The sequence below is a fragment of the Bubalus bubalis genome, chromosome 11 (genome assembly GCF_019923935.1).
Source record: "Bubalus bubalis isolate 160015118507 breed Murrah chromosome 11, NDDB_SH_1, whole genome shotgun sequence".
NCBI classification, from domain to species: Eukaryota; Metazoa; Chordata; class Mammalia; order Artiodactyla; family Bovidae; genus Bubalus; species Bubalus bubalis.
In genome coordinates, this window is record NC_059167.1 from 27,076,585 (window position 1) to 27,091,819 (window position 15,235).

The 15,235-nt window shown below is 39.0% G+C and overlaps 1 protein-coding gene across 6 annotated transcripts in view; it reads right to left on the reverse strand.

Annotated features, from left to right (window-relative positions):
- Nucleotides 1-15,235, reverse strand: part of SYNE2 (spectrin repeat containing nuclear envelope protein 2) — a 328,786-nt gene that overhangs the window by 119,552 nt on the left and 193,999 nt on the right. For all 6 annotated transcript variants that reach the window (XM_044924868.2, XM_044924865.2, XM_044924866.2 and 3 more), the window contains 6 exons: nucleotides 14,761-14,943; nucleotides 13,490-13,627; nucleotides 7,575-7,760; nucleotides 5,818-5,940; nucleotides 4,209-4,391; nucleotides 1,753-1,884 (listed from right to left, as the gene is read on the reverse strand). In XM_044924868.2, the coding sequence (XP_044780803.2) occupies nucleotides 1,753-1,884; nucleotides 4,209-4,391; nucleotides 5,818-5,940; nucleotides 7,575-7,760; nucleotides 13,490-13,627; nucleotides 14,761-14,943 (945 nt within the window). The remainder of the gene's footprint in view (nucleotides 1-1,752; nucleotides 1,885-4,208; nucleotides 4,392-5,817; nucleotides 5,941-7,574; nucleotides 7,761-13,489; nucleotides 13,628-14,760; nucleotides 14,944-15,235) is intronic.

Below are 15,235 nucleotides of genomic sequence, written 5' to 3' on the forward strand. Positions count from 1 at the left end.
TATGAGGTCAAGATCATTTTCATAATAATACCAAAATGTTACTGGCCTTTCTCACTGTGTTGACATTTTTCACTGTGTGTTGTAGTAAAAGCAATGGTGGGGAAAACTCCTGACATCTGGTAGGAACCAAGGCAGAAACATCAACTGTATTAGCATTACTAGATGCTTCATAGCTAGTAATTTAGGATCATACTAAATATAGTAATTTAGTATCATGAATTTAACTGTAAAAAAAGCCAACTTCAGTTAAGAATATCCTTGATAAAGAACATGTATTTTTAATATTCTGTTTGACAAAGTGCAAAGCCTGCATAAAGCACTTCTGTTGTACACCAAAGTTTAATGGTTGAGGAAAAGCACTCATGTGATTAAGTTTCAAGCTGACCTATCCATTTTTTTCCCCATAGAATACTACTTTTACTTGAAAAAAAGACAGTTGTTAAACTATACATACATATGTACATAATACACAGAAAGATTCCTCTGAAGAGGTGACATCTGTAGATGTTAGTAAGTGTGAATTCTTTAATATTGGCTACTGAGATGCGTCATCATTTGGAGGATCTACATCACAAGTCAAATAAGTGTTTTCCATATGATCAAGCATGATGTTATAAAATCATGCATGCTTGGAGATCCATTCCAATATAAGACAGACTGATGGATTTTAATGTAAGAGTATGAAAGTTCACTGACACGGCTCCAAATTCCATTTAACAATGAACCTGTGAGTAATTCTACTTGTCAGAGTTTAGTGTCGTTTCAAAGGACGTCCAAAATTATTCAAAAGCATTATTAAAATATTTCTCTTCCATGTATGTGTCTTTGAGAGGTTGGAAATCTTTATATGCTTCACACAAAACTATATACCTCAAAAGATTGAACGCAGAACCAGGTGAGAATCTAGCTGTCTCCTAGAAAGCCAGATCCTCATGAGATTTGCAAAAATGCAAAACAATGTCACTCTTCTCACTATATTTTTTCCCTGTAAAATATAATTTCCATTAATATTTAATGGGCTTACTATCACTATTTTAAAATAACAGATATATTTACATTTCTGAACTTTAATATACATGAAAGCTCTTTGGAGTTCTTGCATTTTTTAATGTAAAGGGAAATATGACAGTGTTCTAATACTGAATCACGAACACATTGAGTCTGCCTTATTGAGTCCACCACTTAATAGCTTGTGTCATCTTAGACTCCCCCGTACTTCACTTTAGACATTAAAAAATTTGCCCTATGACTCACAGAAAGAATACCACAGCAACTGCTTGCCTACACCAACTTGATGGCAAGAGAGAGTTAACATGCAAACCATTGTAACTGGGCCCGTAGGACATTGTTAATTATGGCATATGGTGAGACTGCTTAGTATATGGAACTCTTGATTACAACAGCATTCAGTCTTTACCTCTAAAGCCCAGCCTGCATGACCCCTATGTCAGAACGCTAGCTGGGAAGTCAGGTTGTCCAATAGCATGTGTTACATCAGCTTCTTTGGTACCAGCCAAAATGCACCAAGTTGAGGCTAAAGACACTTGAAGAGACTTCCATTATGATAATTATATAATAACCTATTTAATGAAATAGGCATAGAAAGTAATCATATACATAAAATACCTTCAATTGAAAGAGAGAAGTAGGAAATACACCAGGTCATCAAAAAGGTTTCTAGATACCAACAGCTTAGAAAGTGAATGAACTGCTGGACAAATGAATGAGACAGATGAAATGAAAGAAACATACCTGTACTTGTGACAGGTTGGCGGCTTGGTCTGTTGACATATGTTCATGGGAGAATTCAGCTGGATAATTATTTAAGATCTGCTTCAATTTTTCCATTTCTTCATTGCATTCATTTGTCTGTTTTATGGCTATCTATAAAATAAACCCCCAACAAGAATCTGTTACAATCCAATGACTAGACCAATGGGTTCCTTTCAATGTCTATCCCTGTTCCAAACTCCAGTCAATTCTATCCAATACACAACTACACAGTTTTTAATAGGGAATGGTAGTCTCAACATAGAGGACAACATGTGCAAAGCTGGCACCTGACCGACTTGCTCTACTAGATGCCAGAGCACCTTGGGCAATGCTGGGAGTGGAATCAGACATACATTTGCCCTTAAGTTGTCCCAGTGTAATGGGCTTATTCTGGGACGCATTTGATAGCATGTAAACAAAGAGGCTAAGTTTTATGAAATTACTGATAGTCACGTAAGACATTTAATACATATTCCTCGTCATATTTCTACACAAAGAGGTGACAATCCTAACTGAGAATGGAAAGGGCAAGTGATTTGAGAAATGATAGATTTCCCTGGTACAGACTCATCCTCACCTGGTACTCTTTGGGATCCGTGATGTATGTTTTATGGTAAGAGGTTGAGGCTTGAGAGTTTGAAGAATAAGGCAGACCAGAACAATATCTGGAATCTGGTGTTAAGAGCTTGAACCTACCAGTGTGCTAAATGATACAATCAAAGTGTGATGAAAGTCAAAGAAATGGACTTCAAAAGAAGATCTGGATATTTCCTTGGTATGCTTCACAATGAAACCAAATGCCTTTTGAAACTACAAAGTTTCTGGTCAACACAGAATTCTTCCTTATATTTTCTTTAACATTTAACTATAATTTTAGCCACAGGCTGGAAATGAATAACTATGTTCACTGCACACACCTGCTTCCCAGCCCTCAGTAATGAGCTACATCCCATTACTCCCTCCAAAAGTAATTTGTCTTATTTTCTACAATGAGAGCACTTACAACAATATCTAACTAGAAATTAAAAGAAATGCACCACATTCTATGATTTTCATTACTATCAGTTTACTTAGCTTTGAAATACCTGAGATGATATCTGATTTCCACTAACACAATAAGATGGAAAATTTTAGCAGCACAGCTTGATATCTAACTTGGTACAAAACCTAATTTCCTCTTCTATTTCCCCCTTTCATCTTGTGAAGGAGTCATTTTAAAGCATAGTCAGGACTGTTATTTTCTTTTTCTAACCAAGAGACCAATAAAACACAAAAAGATGAAAAACAGATCAAACTTTCTATCATTGCTTTTTGTTTTCTCTTTATATTATTAAAAAAAAAATAGTACATTGAGTGCCAGATCTTTTTTCTCCCTGTGGGTGTTAGGAAATAACGTCACCAGATCAGTAGCTAGGCCAGAGAGACTGTGAGCTAAGACTCAAACAAGAGATACAATATCCTCAAATCTCAGGAGAATAGAGTGACCACTAAATGTGAATGAAACTGAAGAGGGAGAAGGAGATAGCAGTTTTCTTCCTATAACCAGGGGATGAGTGGGAAGGAGGAAAAATAACTTTTTCTCCTACCCTGACCCCCTAATCAAGAACAGTAGGCAGAATGTGGGAGTCTACTAAGAGGGATGAAAAGTCCGTGGCTCTTTCAGGAACTTTCTTTCCCTATAGGAGTGGTTGTTGATCTAGGAGCACAAACCAAAGTAAAATGCAATTTTTATCTATTCTTTGGCTTGAGATCAATCAAAATGTAAGAATAAAAAGAAAGCCCTCAGGGAGAGGCTAGAAGATGCCATCAGTTAGAAAGAAGAGACTCTAATATGAAGAATAATACTAGGAGGCTAGAAACCCAAATTTTTGTCTTATTCATACATAAATTAATCCTAACACATGTTAACTCTGGTATTTTATCAAATCACCTAACCTTTGGACACTAGTCTCCTAACGTGTAAAAATAAAATGGCAAAGTGCCTACTTGACCTGCATCATGTTGGTAATAAAATGAAATGATTAAAAGGAAAGCAACTGAGATGTATAAAGAGATTATTGTTGGGTCTGTTGGCCTCAGGTGACTGCAAATGCACTATGCAGGTTGAATCTTTTCCCATAGCATTTTACCCATGTAGATCTTCAATTATTCAAGAATGGAATGAAACAGACCATAACTATGCTTCAATGTCTTCAACCAGAACAAGGGTAAGAGCTAAGAAAAAATCATGTTCGCTCCATCTGAACAATAAAATACTCTCTTATATCAATGCTGGCTCCTGGATAATAATACTGGAAGAGACCAAAAAGAATCAACACAGGCAGTGTCTTACTGTCATGGGAATTTGATCTACCCAACCTTTAAAACTGAAAACAAAACCAGCTTTTGCTGAACATTTTCATCCAACAGGCTGGCTGTCATCACAAGCCACTCACCTTTAACAACTCATTTTGTTCCTGAGTCACATTTTCCAACAGTTTTATGTCTTGTAAAAGCCGATTTGTCCGCTCAAACACAGGCAGAGGCTTCATTCCTGTCTGTGGTAACCTCAGTTCCACTTGGTAAGACACGATTTCAGCAATGGTTTTCTTCATGGGACGTATATTTTCCAATATCACCTTAGATAAACATGGTACACAAGTGGGGGACAAAAAGGCCACTCTTAAATCGATTAAATATTAAACTTCTGTCTTAACAGTTTTGAAACAGTTTCTTAGCTCAGGTTGAAAAGAACTAATATTACTTGTGATCTGGTTGTTAGGGGGTCTCCGGAAAGAATGCCTGGGGCAAACGTGCCCTCCAGCACAACATGACGCATTTGGACAGCCTTTCTTCCTTCTCCCCTCCCACCTCTGTCTGTAGAACCATTGTTTCGCTTTCTGTGTTGTCGCCAGGCAGTCAGCCACGTAAGGCAGGTACTGCCCCCTTACCAACTCTCACAGCAACTGCACCCAGCACAGGGCTTCCCACTAACAGACCCTCAAAAAATGCTTACTGCACTGAAGGGATAACTATCCTGTCAAATTTCTTAAGTCTCAAAAGTATACTTCTACTTCACTTTAATGACATCCTGACCATAGAAATCTGGATTTACATAGTGAATAAATTACAAGACAGTATTCACTTTACTAAGCATTTCATATACATTATTTCCTCTAATCTTCATAACTGTCCTAGGAGGCAGAGATCAAAACAGGTAAGGAAATTGGGTTCATAGAAGTTAGAAGACCCACATGGGGGCACACCACAAAGAGGCAGGGTTGGGATTAGAACCCAGGGCTGCTTGAGCCCAAAGTCCACGCTCTTAACTGATAGGCTAAGGGGGAACCAACATCTGCCTGCTGTTCAGTATGTCCCAGTTTCTGTGCTAGAGGCTCTGTACATGTTATAATTGTCCAACATAATCACTGCATTACCACCGCATAGTCATGAAAGCAAATCCAAGAAATATTAACCAATCATGTAAAGGCACAGGGGCAGAGCAGCTGAGGCTGGAACCCAGTTCTCCTGACTCAGAGGCGTAAGCTCCTAGACTATTAAACACTTAGGTTTGACTTGAAGGAAAAACTGCCGAACCTTGAAGTTTTAGGAAGAAATTAATTGAAAAAATAACTTATAGGAAAATGATCTTTATACAGAGACCACTATGAATAGGATTTAAAACATGATGCTGCTAAGTCACTTCAGTCGTGTCCAACTCTGTGCAACCCCATAGACGGCCTCCTACCAGGCTCCTCTGTCCCTGGGATTCTCCAAGCAAGAACACTGGAGAGGGTTGCCATTTCCTCTTCCAATGCATGAAAGTAAAAAGTGAAAGTGAAGTCGCTCAGTCGTGTCCGACTCTTAGCGACCTCATGGACTGCAGCCTACCAGGCTCCTCCGTCCATGGGATTTTCCAGGCAAGAGTACTGGAGTGGGGTGCCATTGCCTTATAGTCATTCTCAACTTGATCTTGCTCTTACTTTAAATCACATATTATTACATATTTTTAAATAAGCATAATAAGTACCAAGAGAAAAGATTTTTAAACAGATCTATGCTTACCTCTCCATGCTTAAGATGTTCTTCAGGTGAAAAATCAAATATTTCTTTGGATAACAGGATAGCTTTGATTTTTGAAACTTTCTTCTCCATTGATTTTACTTCTGTTTCAATGGCAACCACATCCTAGAATTTCATAAACAAAATAACACACTCACGCAGTATAATATATGTTAATCATCTTTATAAAACACAATTTGTTGCCATTTATTTTCACGTTTAACCAAAACATGTTTGCCACTTGTATCTCTTAAAAACTAACCAAGTGCTTCACAGATAATGTAGATTGTTTTCAATAAAAACACTGTTCTGTTAGTAATGGCATGTAACAGTACAAAGCACTGCATATAGTTGCTGGGTTAAAGATCCTCGAGAGGCCAATATTTAATTATTTATGCTATGAGAACAAAAGCAGAATGCATCTGAAACAATTTTAAGTAAATTGTCAATTATGTGCAAACTCTTTAGATTTATCTTTGGAATGTGCTCAAACACTTGAATACAAGTGGGTCTAATGTTGAAAAAAAATTCTTACTACTCTAAGTAGAATGATACAGTCACCCTTGGGAAACAAACACACAAGGAGCTAGAAAATTGACAGATTTTCTTGCCAATTCCCTAACAAACTGTTGTCATGTGCAGCATCATTAAATTACCTTATAACCTACTCAGGTTGACATAAACAATAGATCATTTGTCCAGTGGCTATTCTCCCGTCAACGTCAACCTCTAGAACATGGCCAAAACATTAAAGTAAAAACGCTGCAATTTTTGCTATCAAACTCCCATATTTAAGAATATGTGCTATAAAACCTACATTTTAAAGTCCACTCACACTGTAAGAGGGCCTTCAGATCTCTAGAGCTTAATGCAAATAAAGTGCAGCAAAAATAAGGTATGCCTAATAATGAAGGAAACAGAAAAAACTACATAGGAATCGACAAAGGGTTTCAAATTATAGCAATTTAGAGCCATTCAATACAGGACAAACATAACTCTACAAGCAAATGAAGCAGTAATTATGGTAATTTATAGTGATGTCTTCATATTATGAGAAGTTCAATCATATTGAAATTATTTTCTGCACCTTACATTTAAGAAAGTATATAATGCATTTTATGGTAATTTCTGTGAAAAGTTGTAGACACATTTAACAATTTTGGAATAAGAATATTTAACAAGTATGATGCTCTGAAGTTACTTAAGTGTACTGCAGGGAATGTTACTGAGAAGTAAAAGGTAAATTACTAAGACTAACTGCATCTGCCTTTGCTGTGTGACTCCATCCTTAGATAAATGCCTCACACGTTTCAAGCTAAAATAAATAAAATTATTTAAAACTCCAGTGGCTCATATACAGCATCCTCTCAATAAATATTTGCTATAGGTCACAGAAGTCTTGGGAAGCTGTCTGTTTTAACTCCCTCTTCGCTAATCTGTACTTTAAAATCAATAATATCTCCTCTCTGACAAAGAGAATACACTGAGCATATTTGACCAAGGTTCCTCCCTTTTATTTTTTTTATTTTTTGGTTCCTCCCTTTTAAAAGACCACTTCTGAACTGAGAATGGGGATATGATTTTTTACTGTAGTTGTACTATAGGGCACAAAGAGAAGTATCATTCAAAAAATAACATAAATAAAAAATATATATCAGATCAATGTGTCTTTGTAGGAACTGATTGGCAGCATAAGTCTAATTTACTAAATGAAATATAAACTTAAAATAAGAAGTTACATCTTTGTAGTGCCGACTTACATCAGCCATTCGCTGAATCTGTGGAAGGCTTTCTATGATTCTTTGTTGTAAAGCTGCTACTTGATGACTTAACTCTTGTATGGACTGTGCTAAGTCATCTGTCTCAAAAATCGATGACAGGTCTTCGAGATCTGTGAAAACTGAATGTAAAAGAGTGTGCTTCTGTTCTGAATCCTCCAAAGCCATCTAGATAACAGAAAACATGAACAATGAGAGAGAAACAGCAAGATATTGGAACAAGGTAATCAAAATTTAAAATAGAGAAAATTCTATAACTATGTATGGTGATGGATGTCAACAAGACTTAACGTGAGTGATCATTTTGCAATACATACAAATATTGAATCATTCTATTGGACACCTGAAACTAATAAATGTTTTATGTGAATTGTACCTTAATTAAAAAAAATTAAATCAGAAAAAATCTGAATTTGTCTCAATATTTCAAACTCCTGTTCATTTCCACTTTTGTGATGAAACACTGGAAAAGACTTTGATGCTGGGAAAGATTGAGGGCAGGAGGAGAAAAGGGTGACAGAGGATGAGATAGTTGGATGGCATCTCTGACTCAATGGACATGTGCTTAAGCAAACTCCAGGTGATAGTGAAGGACAGGGAAGCCTAGCAGGGTACAGTTCATGGGGTCACAAAGAGTCAGACACGACTGAGTGACTGCACAACAGTGAAACACTGAACATTCTTCTCAGTGGCAGTAGTGACTATAGACTGTCTACTCCATTTCGGTGGGCTTGCAGCAGCTATCTTACAGCATGTAGCCCTGCTCCTCCACTGTCATTAACAGAATCAGAAACACCTGACCTGTAAGTCCATCCCTCTATAAATTTGGAATTAGGGCCAAGAAAGCCATTCAGTTGGCTGATTTGTAATTTTGGGAACATGGGCTTTGGAGAAATATATAAATGAAGTGGGGATGAGAAATGAAGAGGCAGTTCTGTGGCTTGCCAGTCCTGGTGCCAGTCTCCTCCTTGGCCTTACCACATGGAGTCACTGACTTCTGTGAGACAACCTTATAGCTTGAAGTGACTTGAATAATTTGATACCAAAGAGTTCTAGCTGATAAAACCAAATAAAAGTGGAAAACATCCATTTTTAAAGTCTCTCAGACATTCTTCCTTATAATTTTTCTTTTTTTCCTTTTAATAATTATAATCATTAACTTTCAAACTTAAGATATCAAAATATCTCAGCCACCTGTTGGAAATGTTCAACCTGATAATGTTGCCTTCAGATAATTTCATAAAAAATAACTGACATGAGAAAGACCATGCAACTAGAAATCTAGTTATTTCTAGACTAGAATCAAGTCTAAAATTAATAAGGTTACTGACTTCATTCAAAATCCCAGCAGAAAACTTTAAGGAAACCAAAACTAAAACCAATGCTTTTTCCAATAATACTATTTACAATGGCATCAAAAAATACACAGGTATAAATTTAACAATTTACATTAAAGAGAAATTAAAGAAGACCAGAAAAAATAGAGAAACAGCATGTTCTTAGATAGGAACAGTTAATATGGCTAAGATGTAAATTCTCACCAAACTGATCTAGAGTTAATTCAATCCCACTCAAAATTCCAACAGACCTCTGCACAGATACAGAAGATGATTCTAAAACTTATATAACTTGTATGGAAATGCAAAAGACTCAGATTAGCCAAAACAAATTTGAAAAAGAAGGACTAAGTTGAAGAATTTATGCTCCCTGATTTCAAGACTTACTATAAAGCTGTAGTAATCAAAGTTGCATCATATTGGTAAAAGAATAGACACATAGATCAATAGAATAAGACGGTCCAGAAACAGACTCACATATATGAGAGGTCATTGATTTTCAACAAAGCACTGAAGTATTTTAAGGGTGAGCCCTTTCAAAACGTGGTGCTAAGTCTAAGATTTCTTAGATACAACACAAAAGAATAATACATAAATGAAAAAATATTTATAAATTAGATCCCATCAAAGTAATAACATTTGATCTCTGAAATATAATATTGAGAGAATGAAAAGACAAGCCACAAACTGGGAAAAAATATTTGTAAATTACATTCCTAATAAAGGACTGGATTTTAGAATACTGTATAAATCACTCTTATAATTCAATAATAAAAAGACAGACAACCCAATTTAAAATTGGGCAATAAAGAAAAACTGAACAGACTTCACAAAGGAAGTGTACAAATGACAAGTAAGTATACCAATAAATGCTCAAATAAATTAATCATTAGTCATTAAAAAAATGCCATTTAAATCACAATGAGATACCACTACATGTCACTAGAGTAAAATGTAAAAGATAATATCAAGTCCTGACAAAAATACAGGATAATTAATTAGAACTCATATTATTAGTGGGAATGAAAATGGTACAGACATTTTGGAAAATAATTTGCCAGTTTCTGACCTAGCTAAATACTGTAAGAGCCAGTAATCTGTGAAAACACACGTCCACACAAAGATTTGTAAATTATTGTTTTCAGCAGCTTTGCTCATAGGGATTCCCTGGCGGTTTAGGTGGTAAAGACTCTGCCTACAGTGCAGGAGACCTGGGTTCGATCCTTGGATTGGGAAGATCCCCTGGAGAAGGGAATGGCTACCCACTTCAGTATTCTTGTTTGGAGAATCCCCATGGACAGAGGAGCCTGGCAGGCTACAGTTCACAAAGAGTTGGACACGCAAAGAGTTGGACACGACTGAGCAACTCACACACACACACATGCAGTCCCCACCTCCTGGCACTCATGTCCTTATAATCAGTTCCCTTGATTGTGGGCTGAGCTGATTGATATACTTCTAATAAGATATGGTGGAAATGATGAGCTGTCACTTCCAAGATTAGATTGTAAGAGACCGTTTCTGTCTTGGGAGCTCTTCGATATCTTTTAGATTGTTGAAGGAAGCCAGCTGCCACACCATGAGGCAGTCTTGCAGAGAGGTTCATCTGTCTGCGAATGGAAGTGGATCTTCTGAGGTCTGCCAACAACCACGTGAATGAACTTGGAAGTTCATCCTCTCTCTTCCTTCACCCAAACTGAGCCTTCAAATGAGACCACACACTTGGCTGACACCTTGACTGCATTCTCTTAAGAGACCTTGAGCCAGAAGCACTCAGGTAAAGCCATGCCTGAATTCCTGACCCACATGAACTGTGAGATATGAAATGTTTCTTGTTTTAAGCAGATAACTTTAGGAGTAATGAGTTGTACAGCAGTATATGTATGTAGCCCCAAACTTGAAACATCCAACTCTCCTACTCAGGGCTCTCATCCAATCTTTTCCAAATCCTACTTTTGCTGCAGGCTATTAAGGGAAATACAGGGCTTCCTGGTGGCTCAGTGGTCAAGAATCCACTTGCTATTGCAGGAGACCCGGGTTCAATCCCTGGGTTGCAAAGACCCCTGGAGAAGGAAATGGCAACCCACTCCAGAATTCTTGCTTGGGAAATACCATGGACCGAGGAGCCTGGCAGACTACAGTCCATGGTGTTGCAAGAGTTGGACAGGACTTAGTGACTAAAGAACAACAACATTCTAAAGTAGGACAACTATTTTCAAAACAGGAACAAAGTGAGGTATTCACATGTAACTAGTTATTTGTGACTTATCTCCCATTTGGGGATTTACTAGGTTACATTCTGTGGGTATCAGCCTGCACGTCCCCTTGTCCCTACTTTTCCACCAAATAACCTAAATTCTACTCAGTTCCAGCTCCTAAACAAAGGCCAGCAAAGAAGGGTGTCCTGAACAGTTTGAGAGACACTTCCACACTTTTACACTGTGTCAGAAGAAGGCAGTAATAGTTCAGCTGTTTTTGTGTGAGTTCATTCTTGTACAGTTTAAAAAAAAAACAAAAACAAAAAAAACTCCTAAGGAGAATTTGAGAAAAAAACAAGCATCGTTCCTCTCTTCCGTCTTTGCAAAATTCTTGAAAAGGATTAAAAATACAAGTGATTTAGAACAAAAAGATGAAGGACTTCCCTGGCGGTCCAGTGGTTAAGACTCTGAGCTTCCAGGGTAGAGGACATGGGTTCATTCCTCGGTTGGGGAACTAACATCCCACATGCCACTCACGGTGCAGCCAAAAATAAATAAATGATTTGAAATAAAGTAAAAGATGGCATGTTTTGGATATGTGGAACATCAACCCAAGAGGTGGGGGCAGCAATTACAGGCAAGAGTAAAAAGAAACAAGTAGGTGAAAATGCAATATCCTTACAATTGTTGCCATAGGGAAAAAAGTGTGCCAACCAATCTCAAACACCCAGAGGTCAGCTGTTACTCAGGGACACACTGTGCTACTTAAAAGATATAAAAAAGGAGCTATTTCAGCTTTGAGGTCTGATTACTCTAAAAGCTGTTATAGGATAAACCTCCTAAGAGATTCTTTCTCATGGCTGAATAATATGAGAGAAGGGAAATATCCCTTCACAATAAAGTTTAAGCCAATATTTGGTGTCCAGAAGATTTCTAGCAGTCATGGCCCTGAGTAGGAAAAGACTTTTATTTGTTTTGTCTTTGTAGGTTAGTATGGAAACACAGGGCATCTATGAAGCACCAGGAAGGAGATAGGAACTTTGGAATCATGGTGTGCTAGTCCTGGAAGGAATGACAGATTAGTTTTCTAATGCTATATAACTAATTACCACAAACTTAGCAGCTTAAAATAAAACAAAATTATTATTTCATAGTTTCCATGGCTTATGAGTCCAGGCTTAGGTGGGTCCTCAGCTCAGGATGCCACAAGGCTGCAATCAAGGTGCCATCAGAGTGTGCCATCAGAGTGTGAGTTTCTCTGCCAAGTTCATTCTGGTTGTTGGTAGAATTTAGCTGTAGGACTGAGATTCTAGTTTTCTTGTGAGCTGTTGACTTTTGGAGGCTACCCGCAAAGAGTCGGACACGACTGAGCGACTTCACTTTCTTTTCACTTTCATGCATTGGAGAAGGAAATGGCAACCCACTCCAGTGTTCTTGCCTGGAGAATCCCAGGGACGGGGGAGCCTGGTGGGCTGGTGTCTATGGGGTCGCATAGAGTCGGACACGACTGAAGTGACTTAGCAGCAAGGGTCTTGGCCTTGGGGTCCTTTCATAGTATGCTATGTTATGCATGCGTGCTCAGTCGTGTCCAACTCTTTCTTTGTGACCCTATGGAATGTAGCCCACAAGTCTCCTCTGTCCATGGGATTTTTCAGGCAAGAATACTGGGGTAGGCTGCCATTTCCTCCTCCAGGGGACCCAGAGATTAAACACTTGTCTCTTAAGTCTCCTGCATTGGCAGGTGGGTTCTTTACCACTAGCACCACCTGGGAAGACCTCTCATGGTATGAGGTCTTACTTCTTCAATCTAGCAGGAGAATCTTATTCTAGTCTGTTACCAGGGAGTTTTAAAATCATATATCCATGATCGGTCATGTATTCATGGGAGTGACTATCCCATATACATATCTATATGCTGTAACTTAATCAACAGAGTGACTCTCCCATCACATACTCATACTCCTGCCCACACTCAAGAGAGGGGGATTATACAGGTCATGTACACCAGGGAACAGGACTATTGGGAGCCGCCTTGGAATTCTACGATCAAAACCATCACCACCATTCAGTGCCACATTCTCACTTTACAAATGGGGAAAACCGTGGCCCAGGGAGGACACAGTGAATTATTCATAAAATCATCACATACTCATGAGGACAGAAAGAACTAGATCCTGGTCTCCAAAACCCCTATCTAGAGCCTGCCACTCTCCCAAACTTCCTTCTGCCATTTGGCATGCTTCAGGATAAGGTTGTATTTTATAGGAAAGATGCGGGGAGGAAAGCATCATGATGGTCAGGCTAAGCCATTAATCATTATATAGATTCTATGACGCCCAGGAAACAGTGAAAGCTCACTCACCTGAAGGGTGCTAGCATGGTGACTCAGTGTCTTTGAAGAGTCATAGTCTGCAGGATCAGACAGCAAACGACTGGTATTTTCTATCCAAGCCTCAGTACTCTTCAAAAGATCATGATATTCTTCCATCTTAATTGTGGCCTGTGAAAGAGAGGCAGAACCAAACTCAGTCTGATGCCTCCTCCTTGAGTCAAACGATTCTTGAATAAAGAATTGGTTGCTGTGAGTCAGTGGTGTCAGGCCTCACAGGGCTCCACGCCCCACAGCCGGGCCACTTGCCCACCCCCTCCAGCTTTCAATCCTTCAATCTATAAACTGAATCCTGGCCACAAGTGGGAAGGATTGAAGAAGTTCTATCCCAGCACTACAGGCCTCAGCATGGGTTCCAAGTTAGCTTTGCAACTGGTCTGGTTCCCATTTTATGCTCCATTCTGAAAACTGGGTTTCCACTTTGTTTTCCTGTACAGGGCCTTGTCCTGCAGCATCCCAGTCCTTCTGAGAGTAGGTTCCTGCCTTGCTCCTGCTAGATCACATGCACAACTCATCCACCGTGACCCTTACTTGGAGGGAGGGTGGGGTGTCTTGTTCCCGAATGATGTTCTCTCTCTGGTTCTCTCCAGGGATACTTGAGATTGCCTGCCTCTCTTACCTCTTGAGAAGTCTAATTCTCACCCAGAATCCTTGTGTGCTCTGGCTTATTTTTAAAGTTTGTTTTTTTTTTTTTTGATGTGGACCATTTTTAAAGTCCTTATTGAATTTGTTACAATATTCCTTCTGCTTTATGTTTTGGTTTTTGGTCACAAGGTATGTGGGATCTTTGCTCCCTGAGCAGGGATCAAACCCACACCCCTCGCACTGGAAGGCAAACTCTTAACCACTGGACTGCCTGGGAAATCCTATGTGGTCTGACTTCTGGATTCTTCGTTATTATCTCATAGTTTCCATGGCTCATGAGTCCAGGCATGGCTTAGGTGGGTCCTCAGCTCAGGATGCCACAAGGCTGCAATTAAGGCCCCATCTTGAGCTTAGGTTTCTCTTCCAAGTTCATTCTCATTGTTGGTAGAACTTAGCTGTAGGACTGACATACCAGTTTTGCCAGCTGCGAAATCTGTCCCCTCGATGACCACTTGAACCTATGGTATGGCTCTAGCCTCAGGTCCTAAAACTGGCAATTCAAGGGAAACCAGCTGCCTCTGAATACATATTTCTGTTTTAAACCCATCTCACTACCACCACTGGCTCTGTGTAGCTATCATGTGTTGTTACAGCCATACCTTGTTTAGCTGTGAGGTTCTAGATTCTGCCCTCTGTGATACTTGCTGATACTGCTGGAAAGGAATCATCAATTTATCCATCCATTCTTGAGCTTGTCCTGGGTCCTGTTCAACAATGTCCTGAACTTCAGAATCCAGCTCATTTAGCTTGGAATGCCAGAGATCAAGCTCATCCCACATTTTCTGGAGATGAAAAGCATAAGTCAGTTTGGATGAAGAATATGTTAATTTCTAAGTTTTCACACAGTGTCTGTACTTGTGTTACCCAAACAACATGGCAGAGACAACACTGCAGTCAAAGTTTTTCACTTATGCCCAGCAACAGCATGTGACCTGAACTGGAAAACACTTTTTCTGAGGTCTCTTAACTCTGCTGCTGCTGCTGCCGCTAAGTGGCTTCAGTTGTGTCCGACTCCATGCGACCCCATAGATGGCAGCCCACCAGGCTCCTCCGTCCCTGGGATTCTCCAGGCAA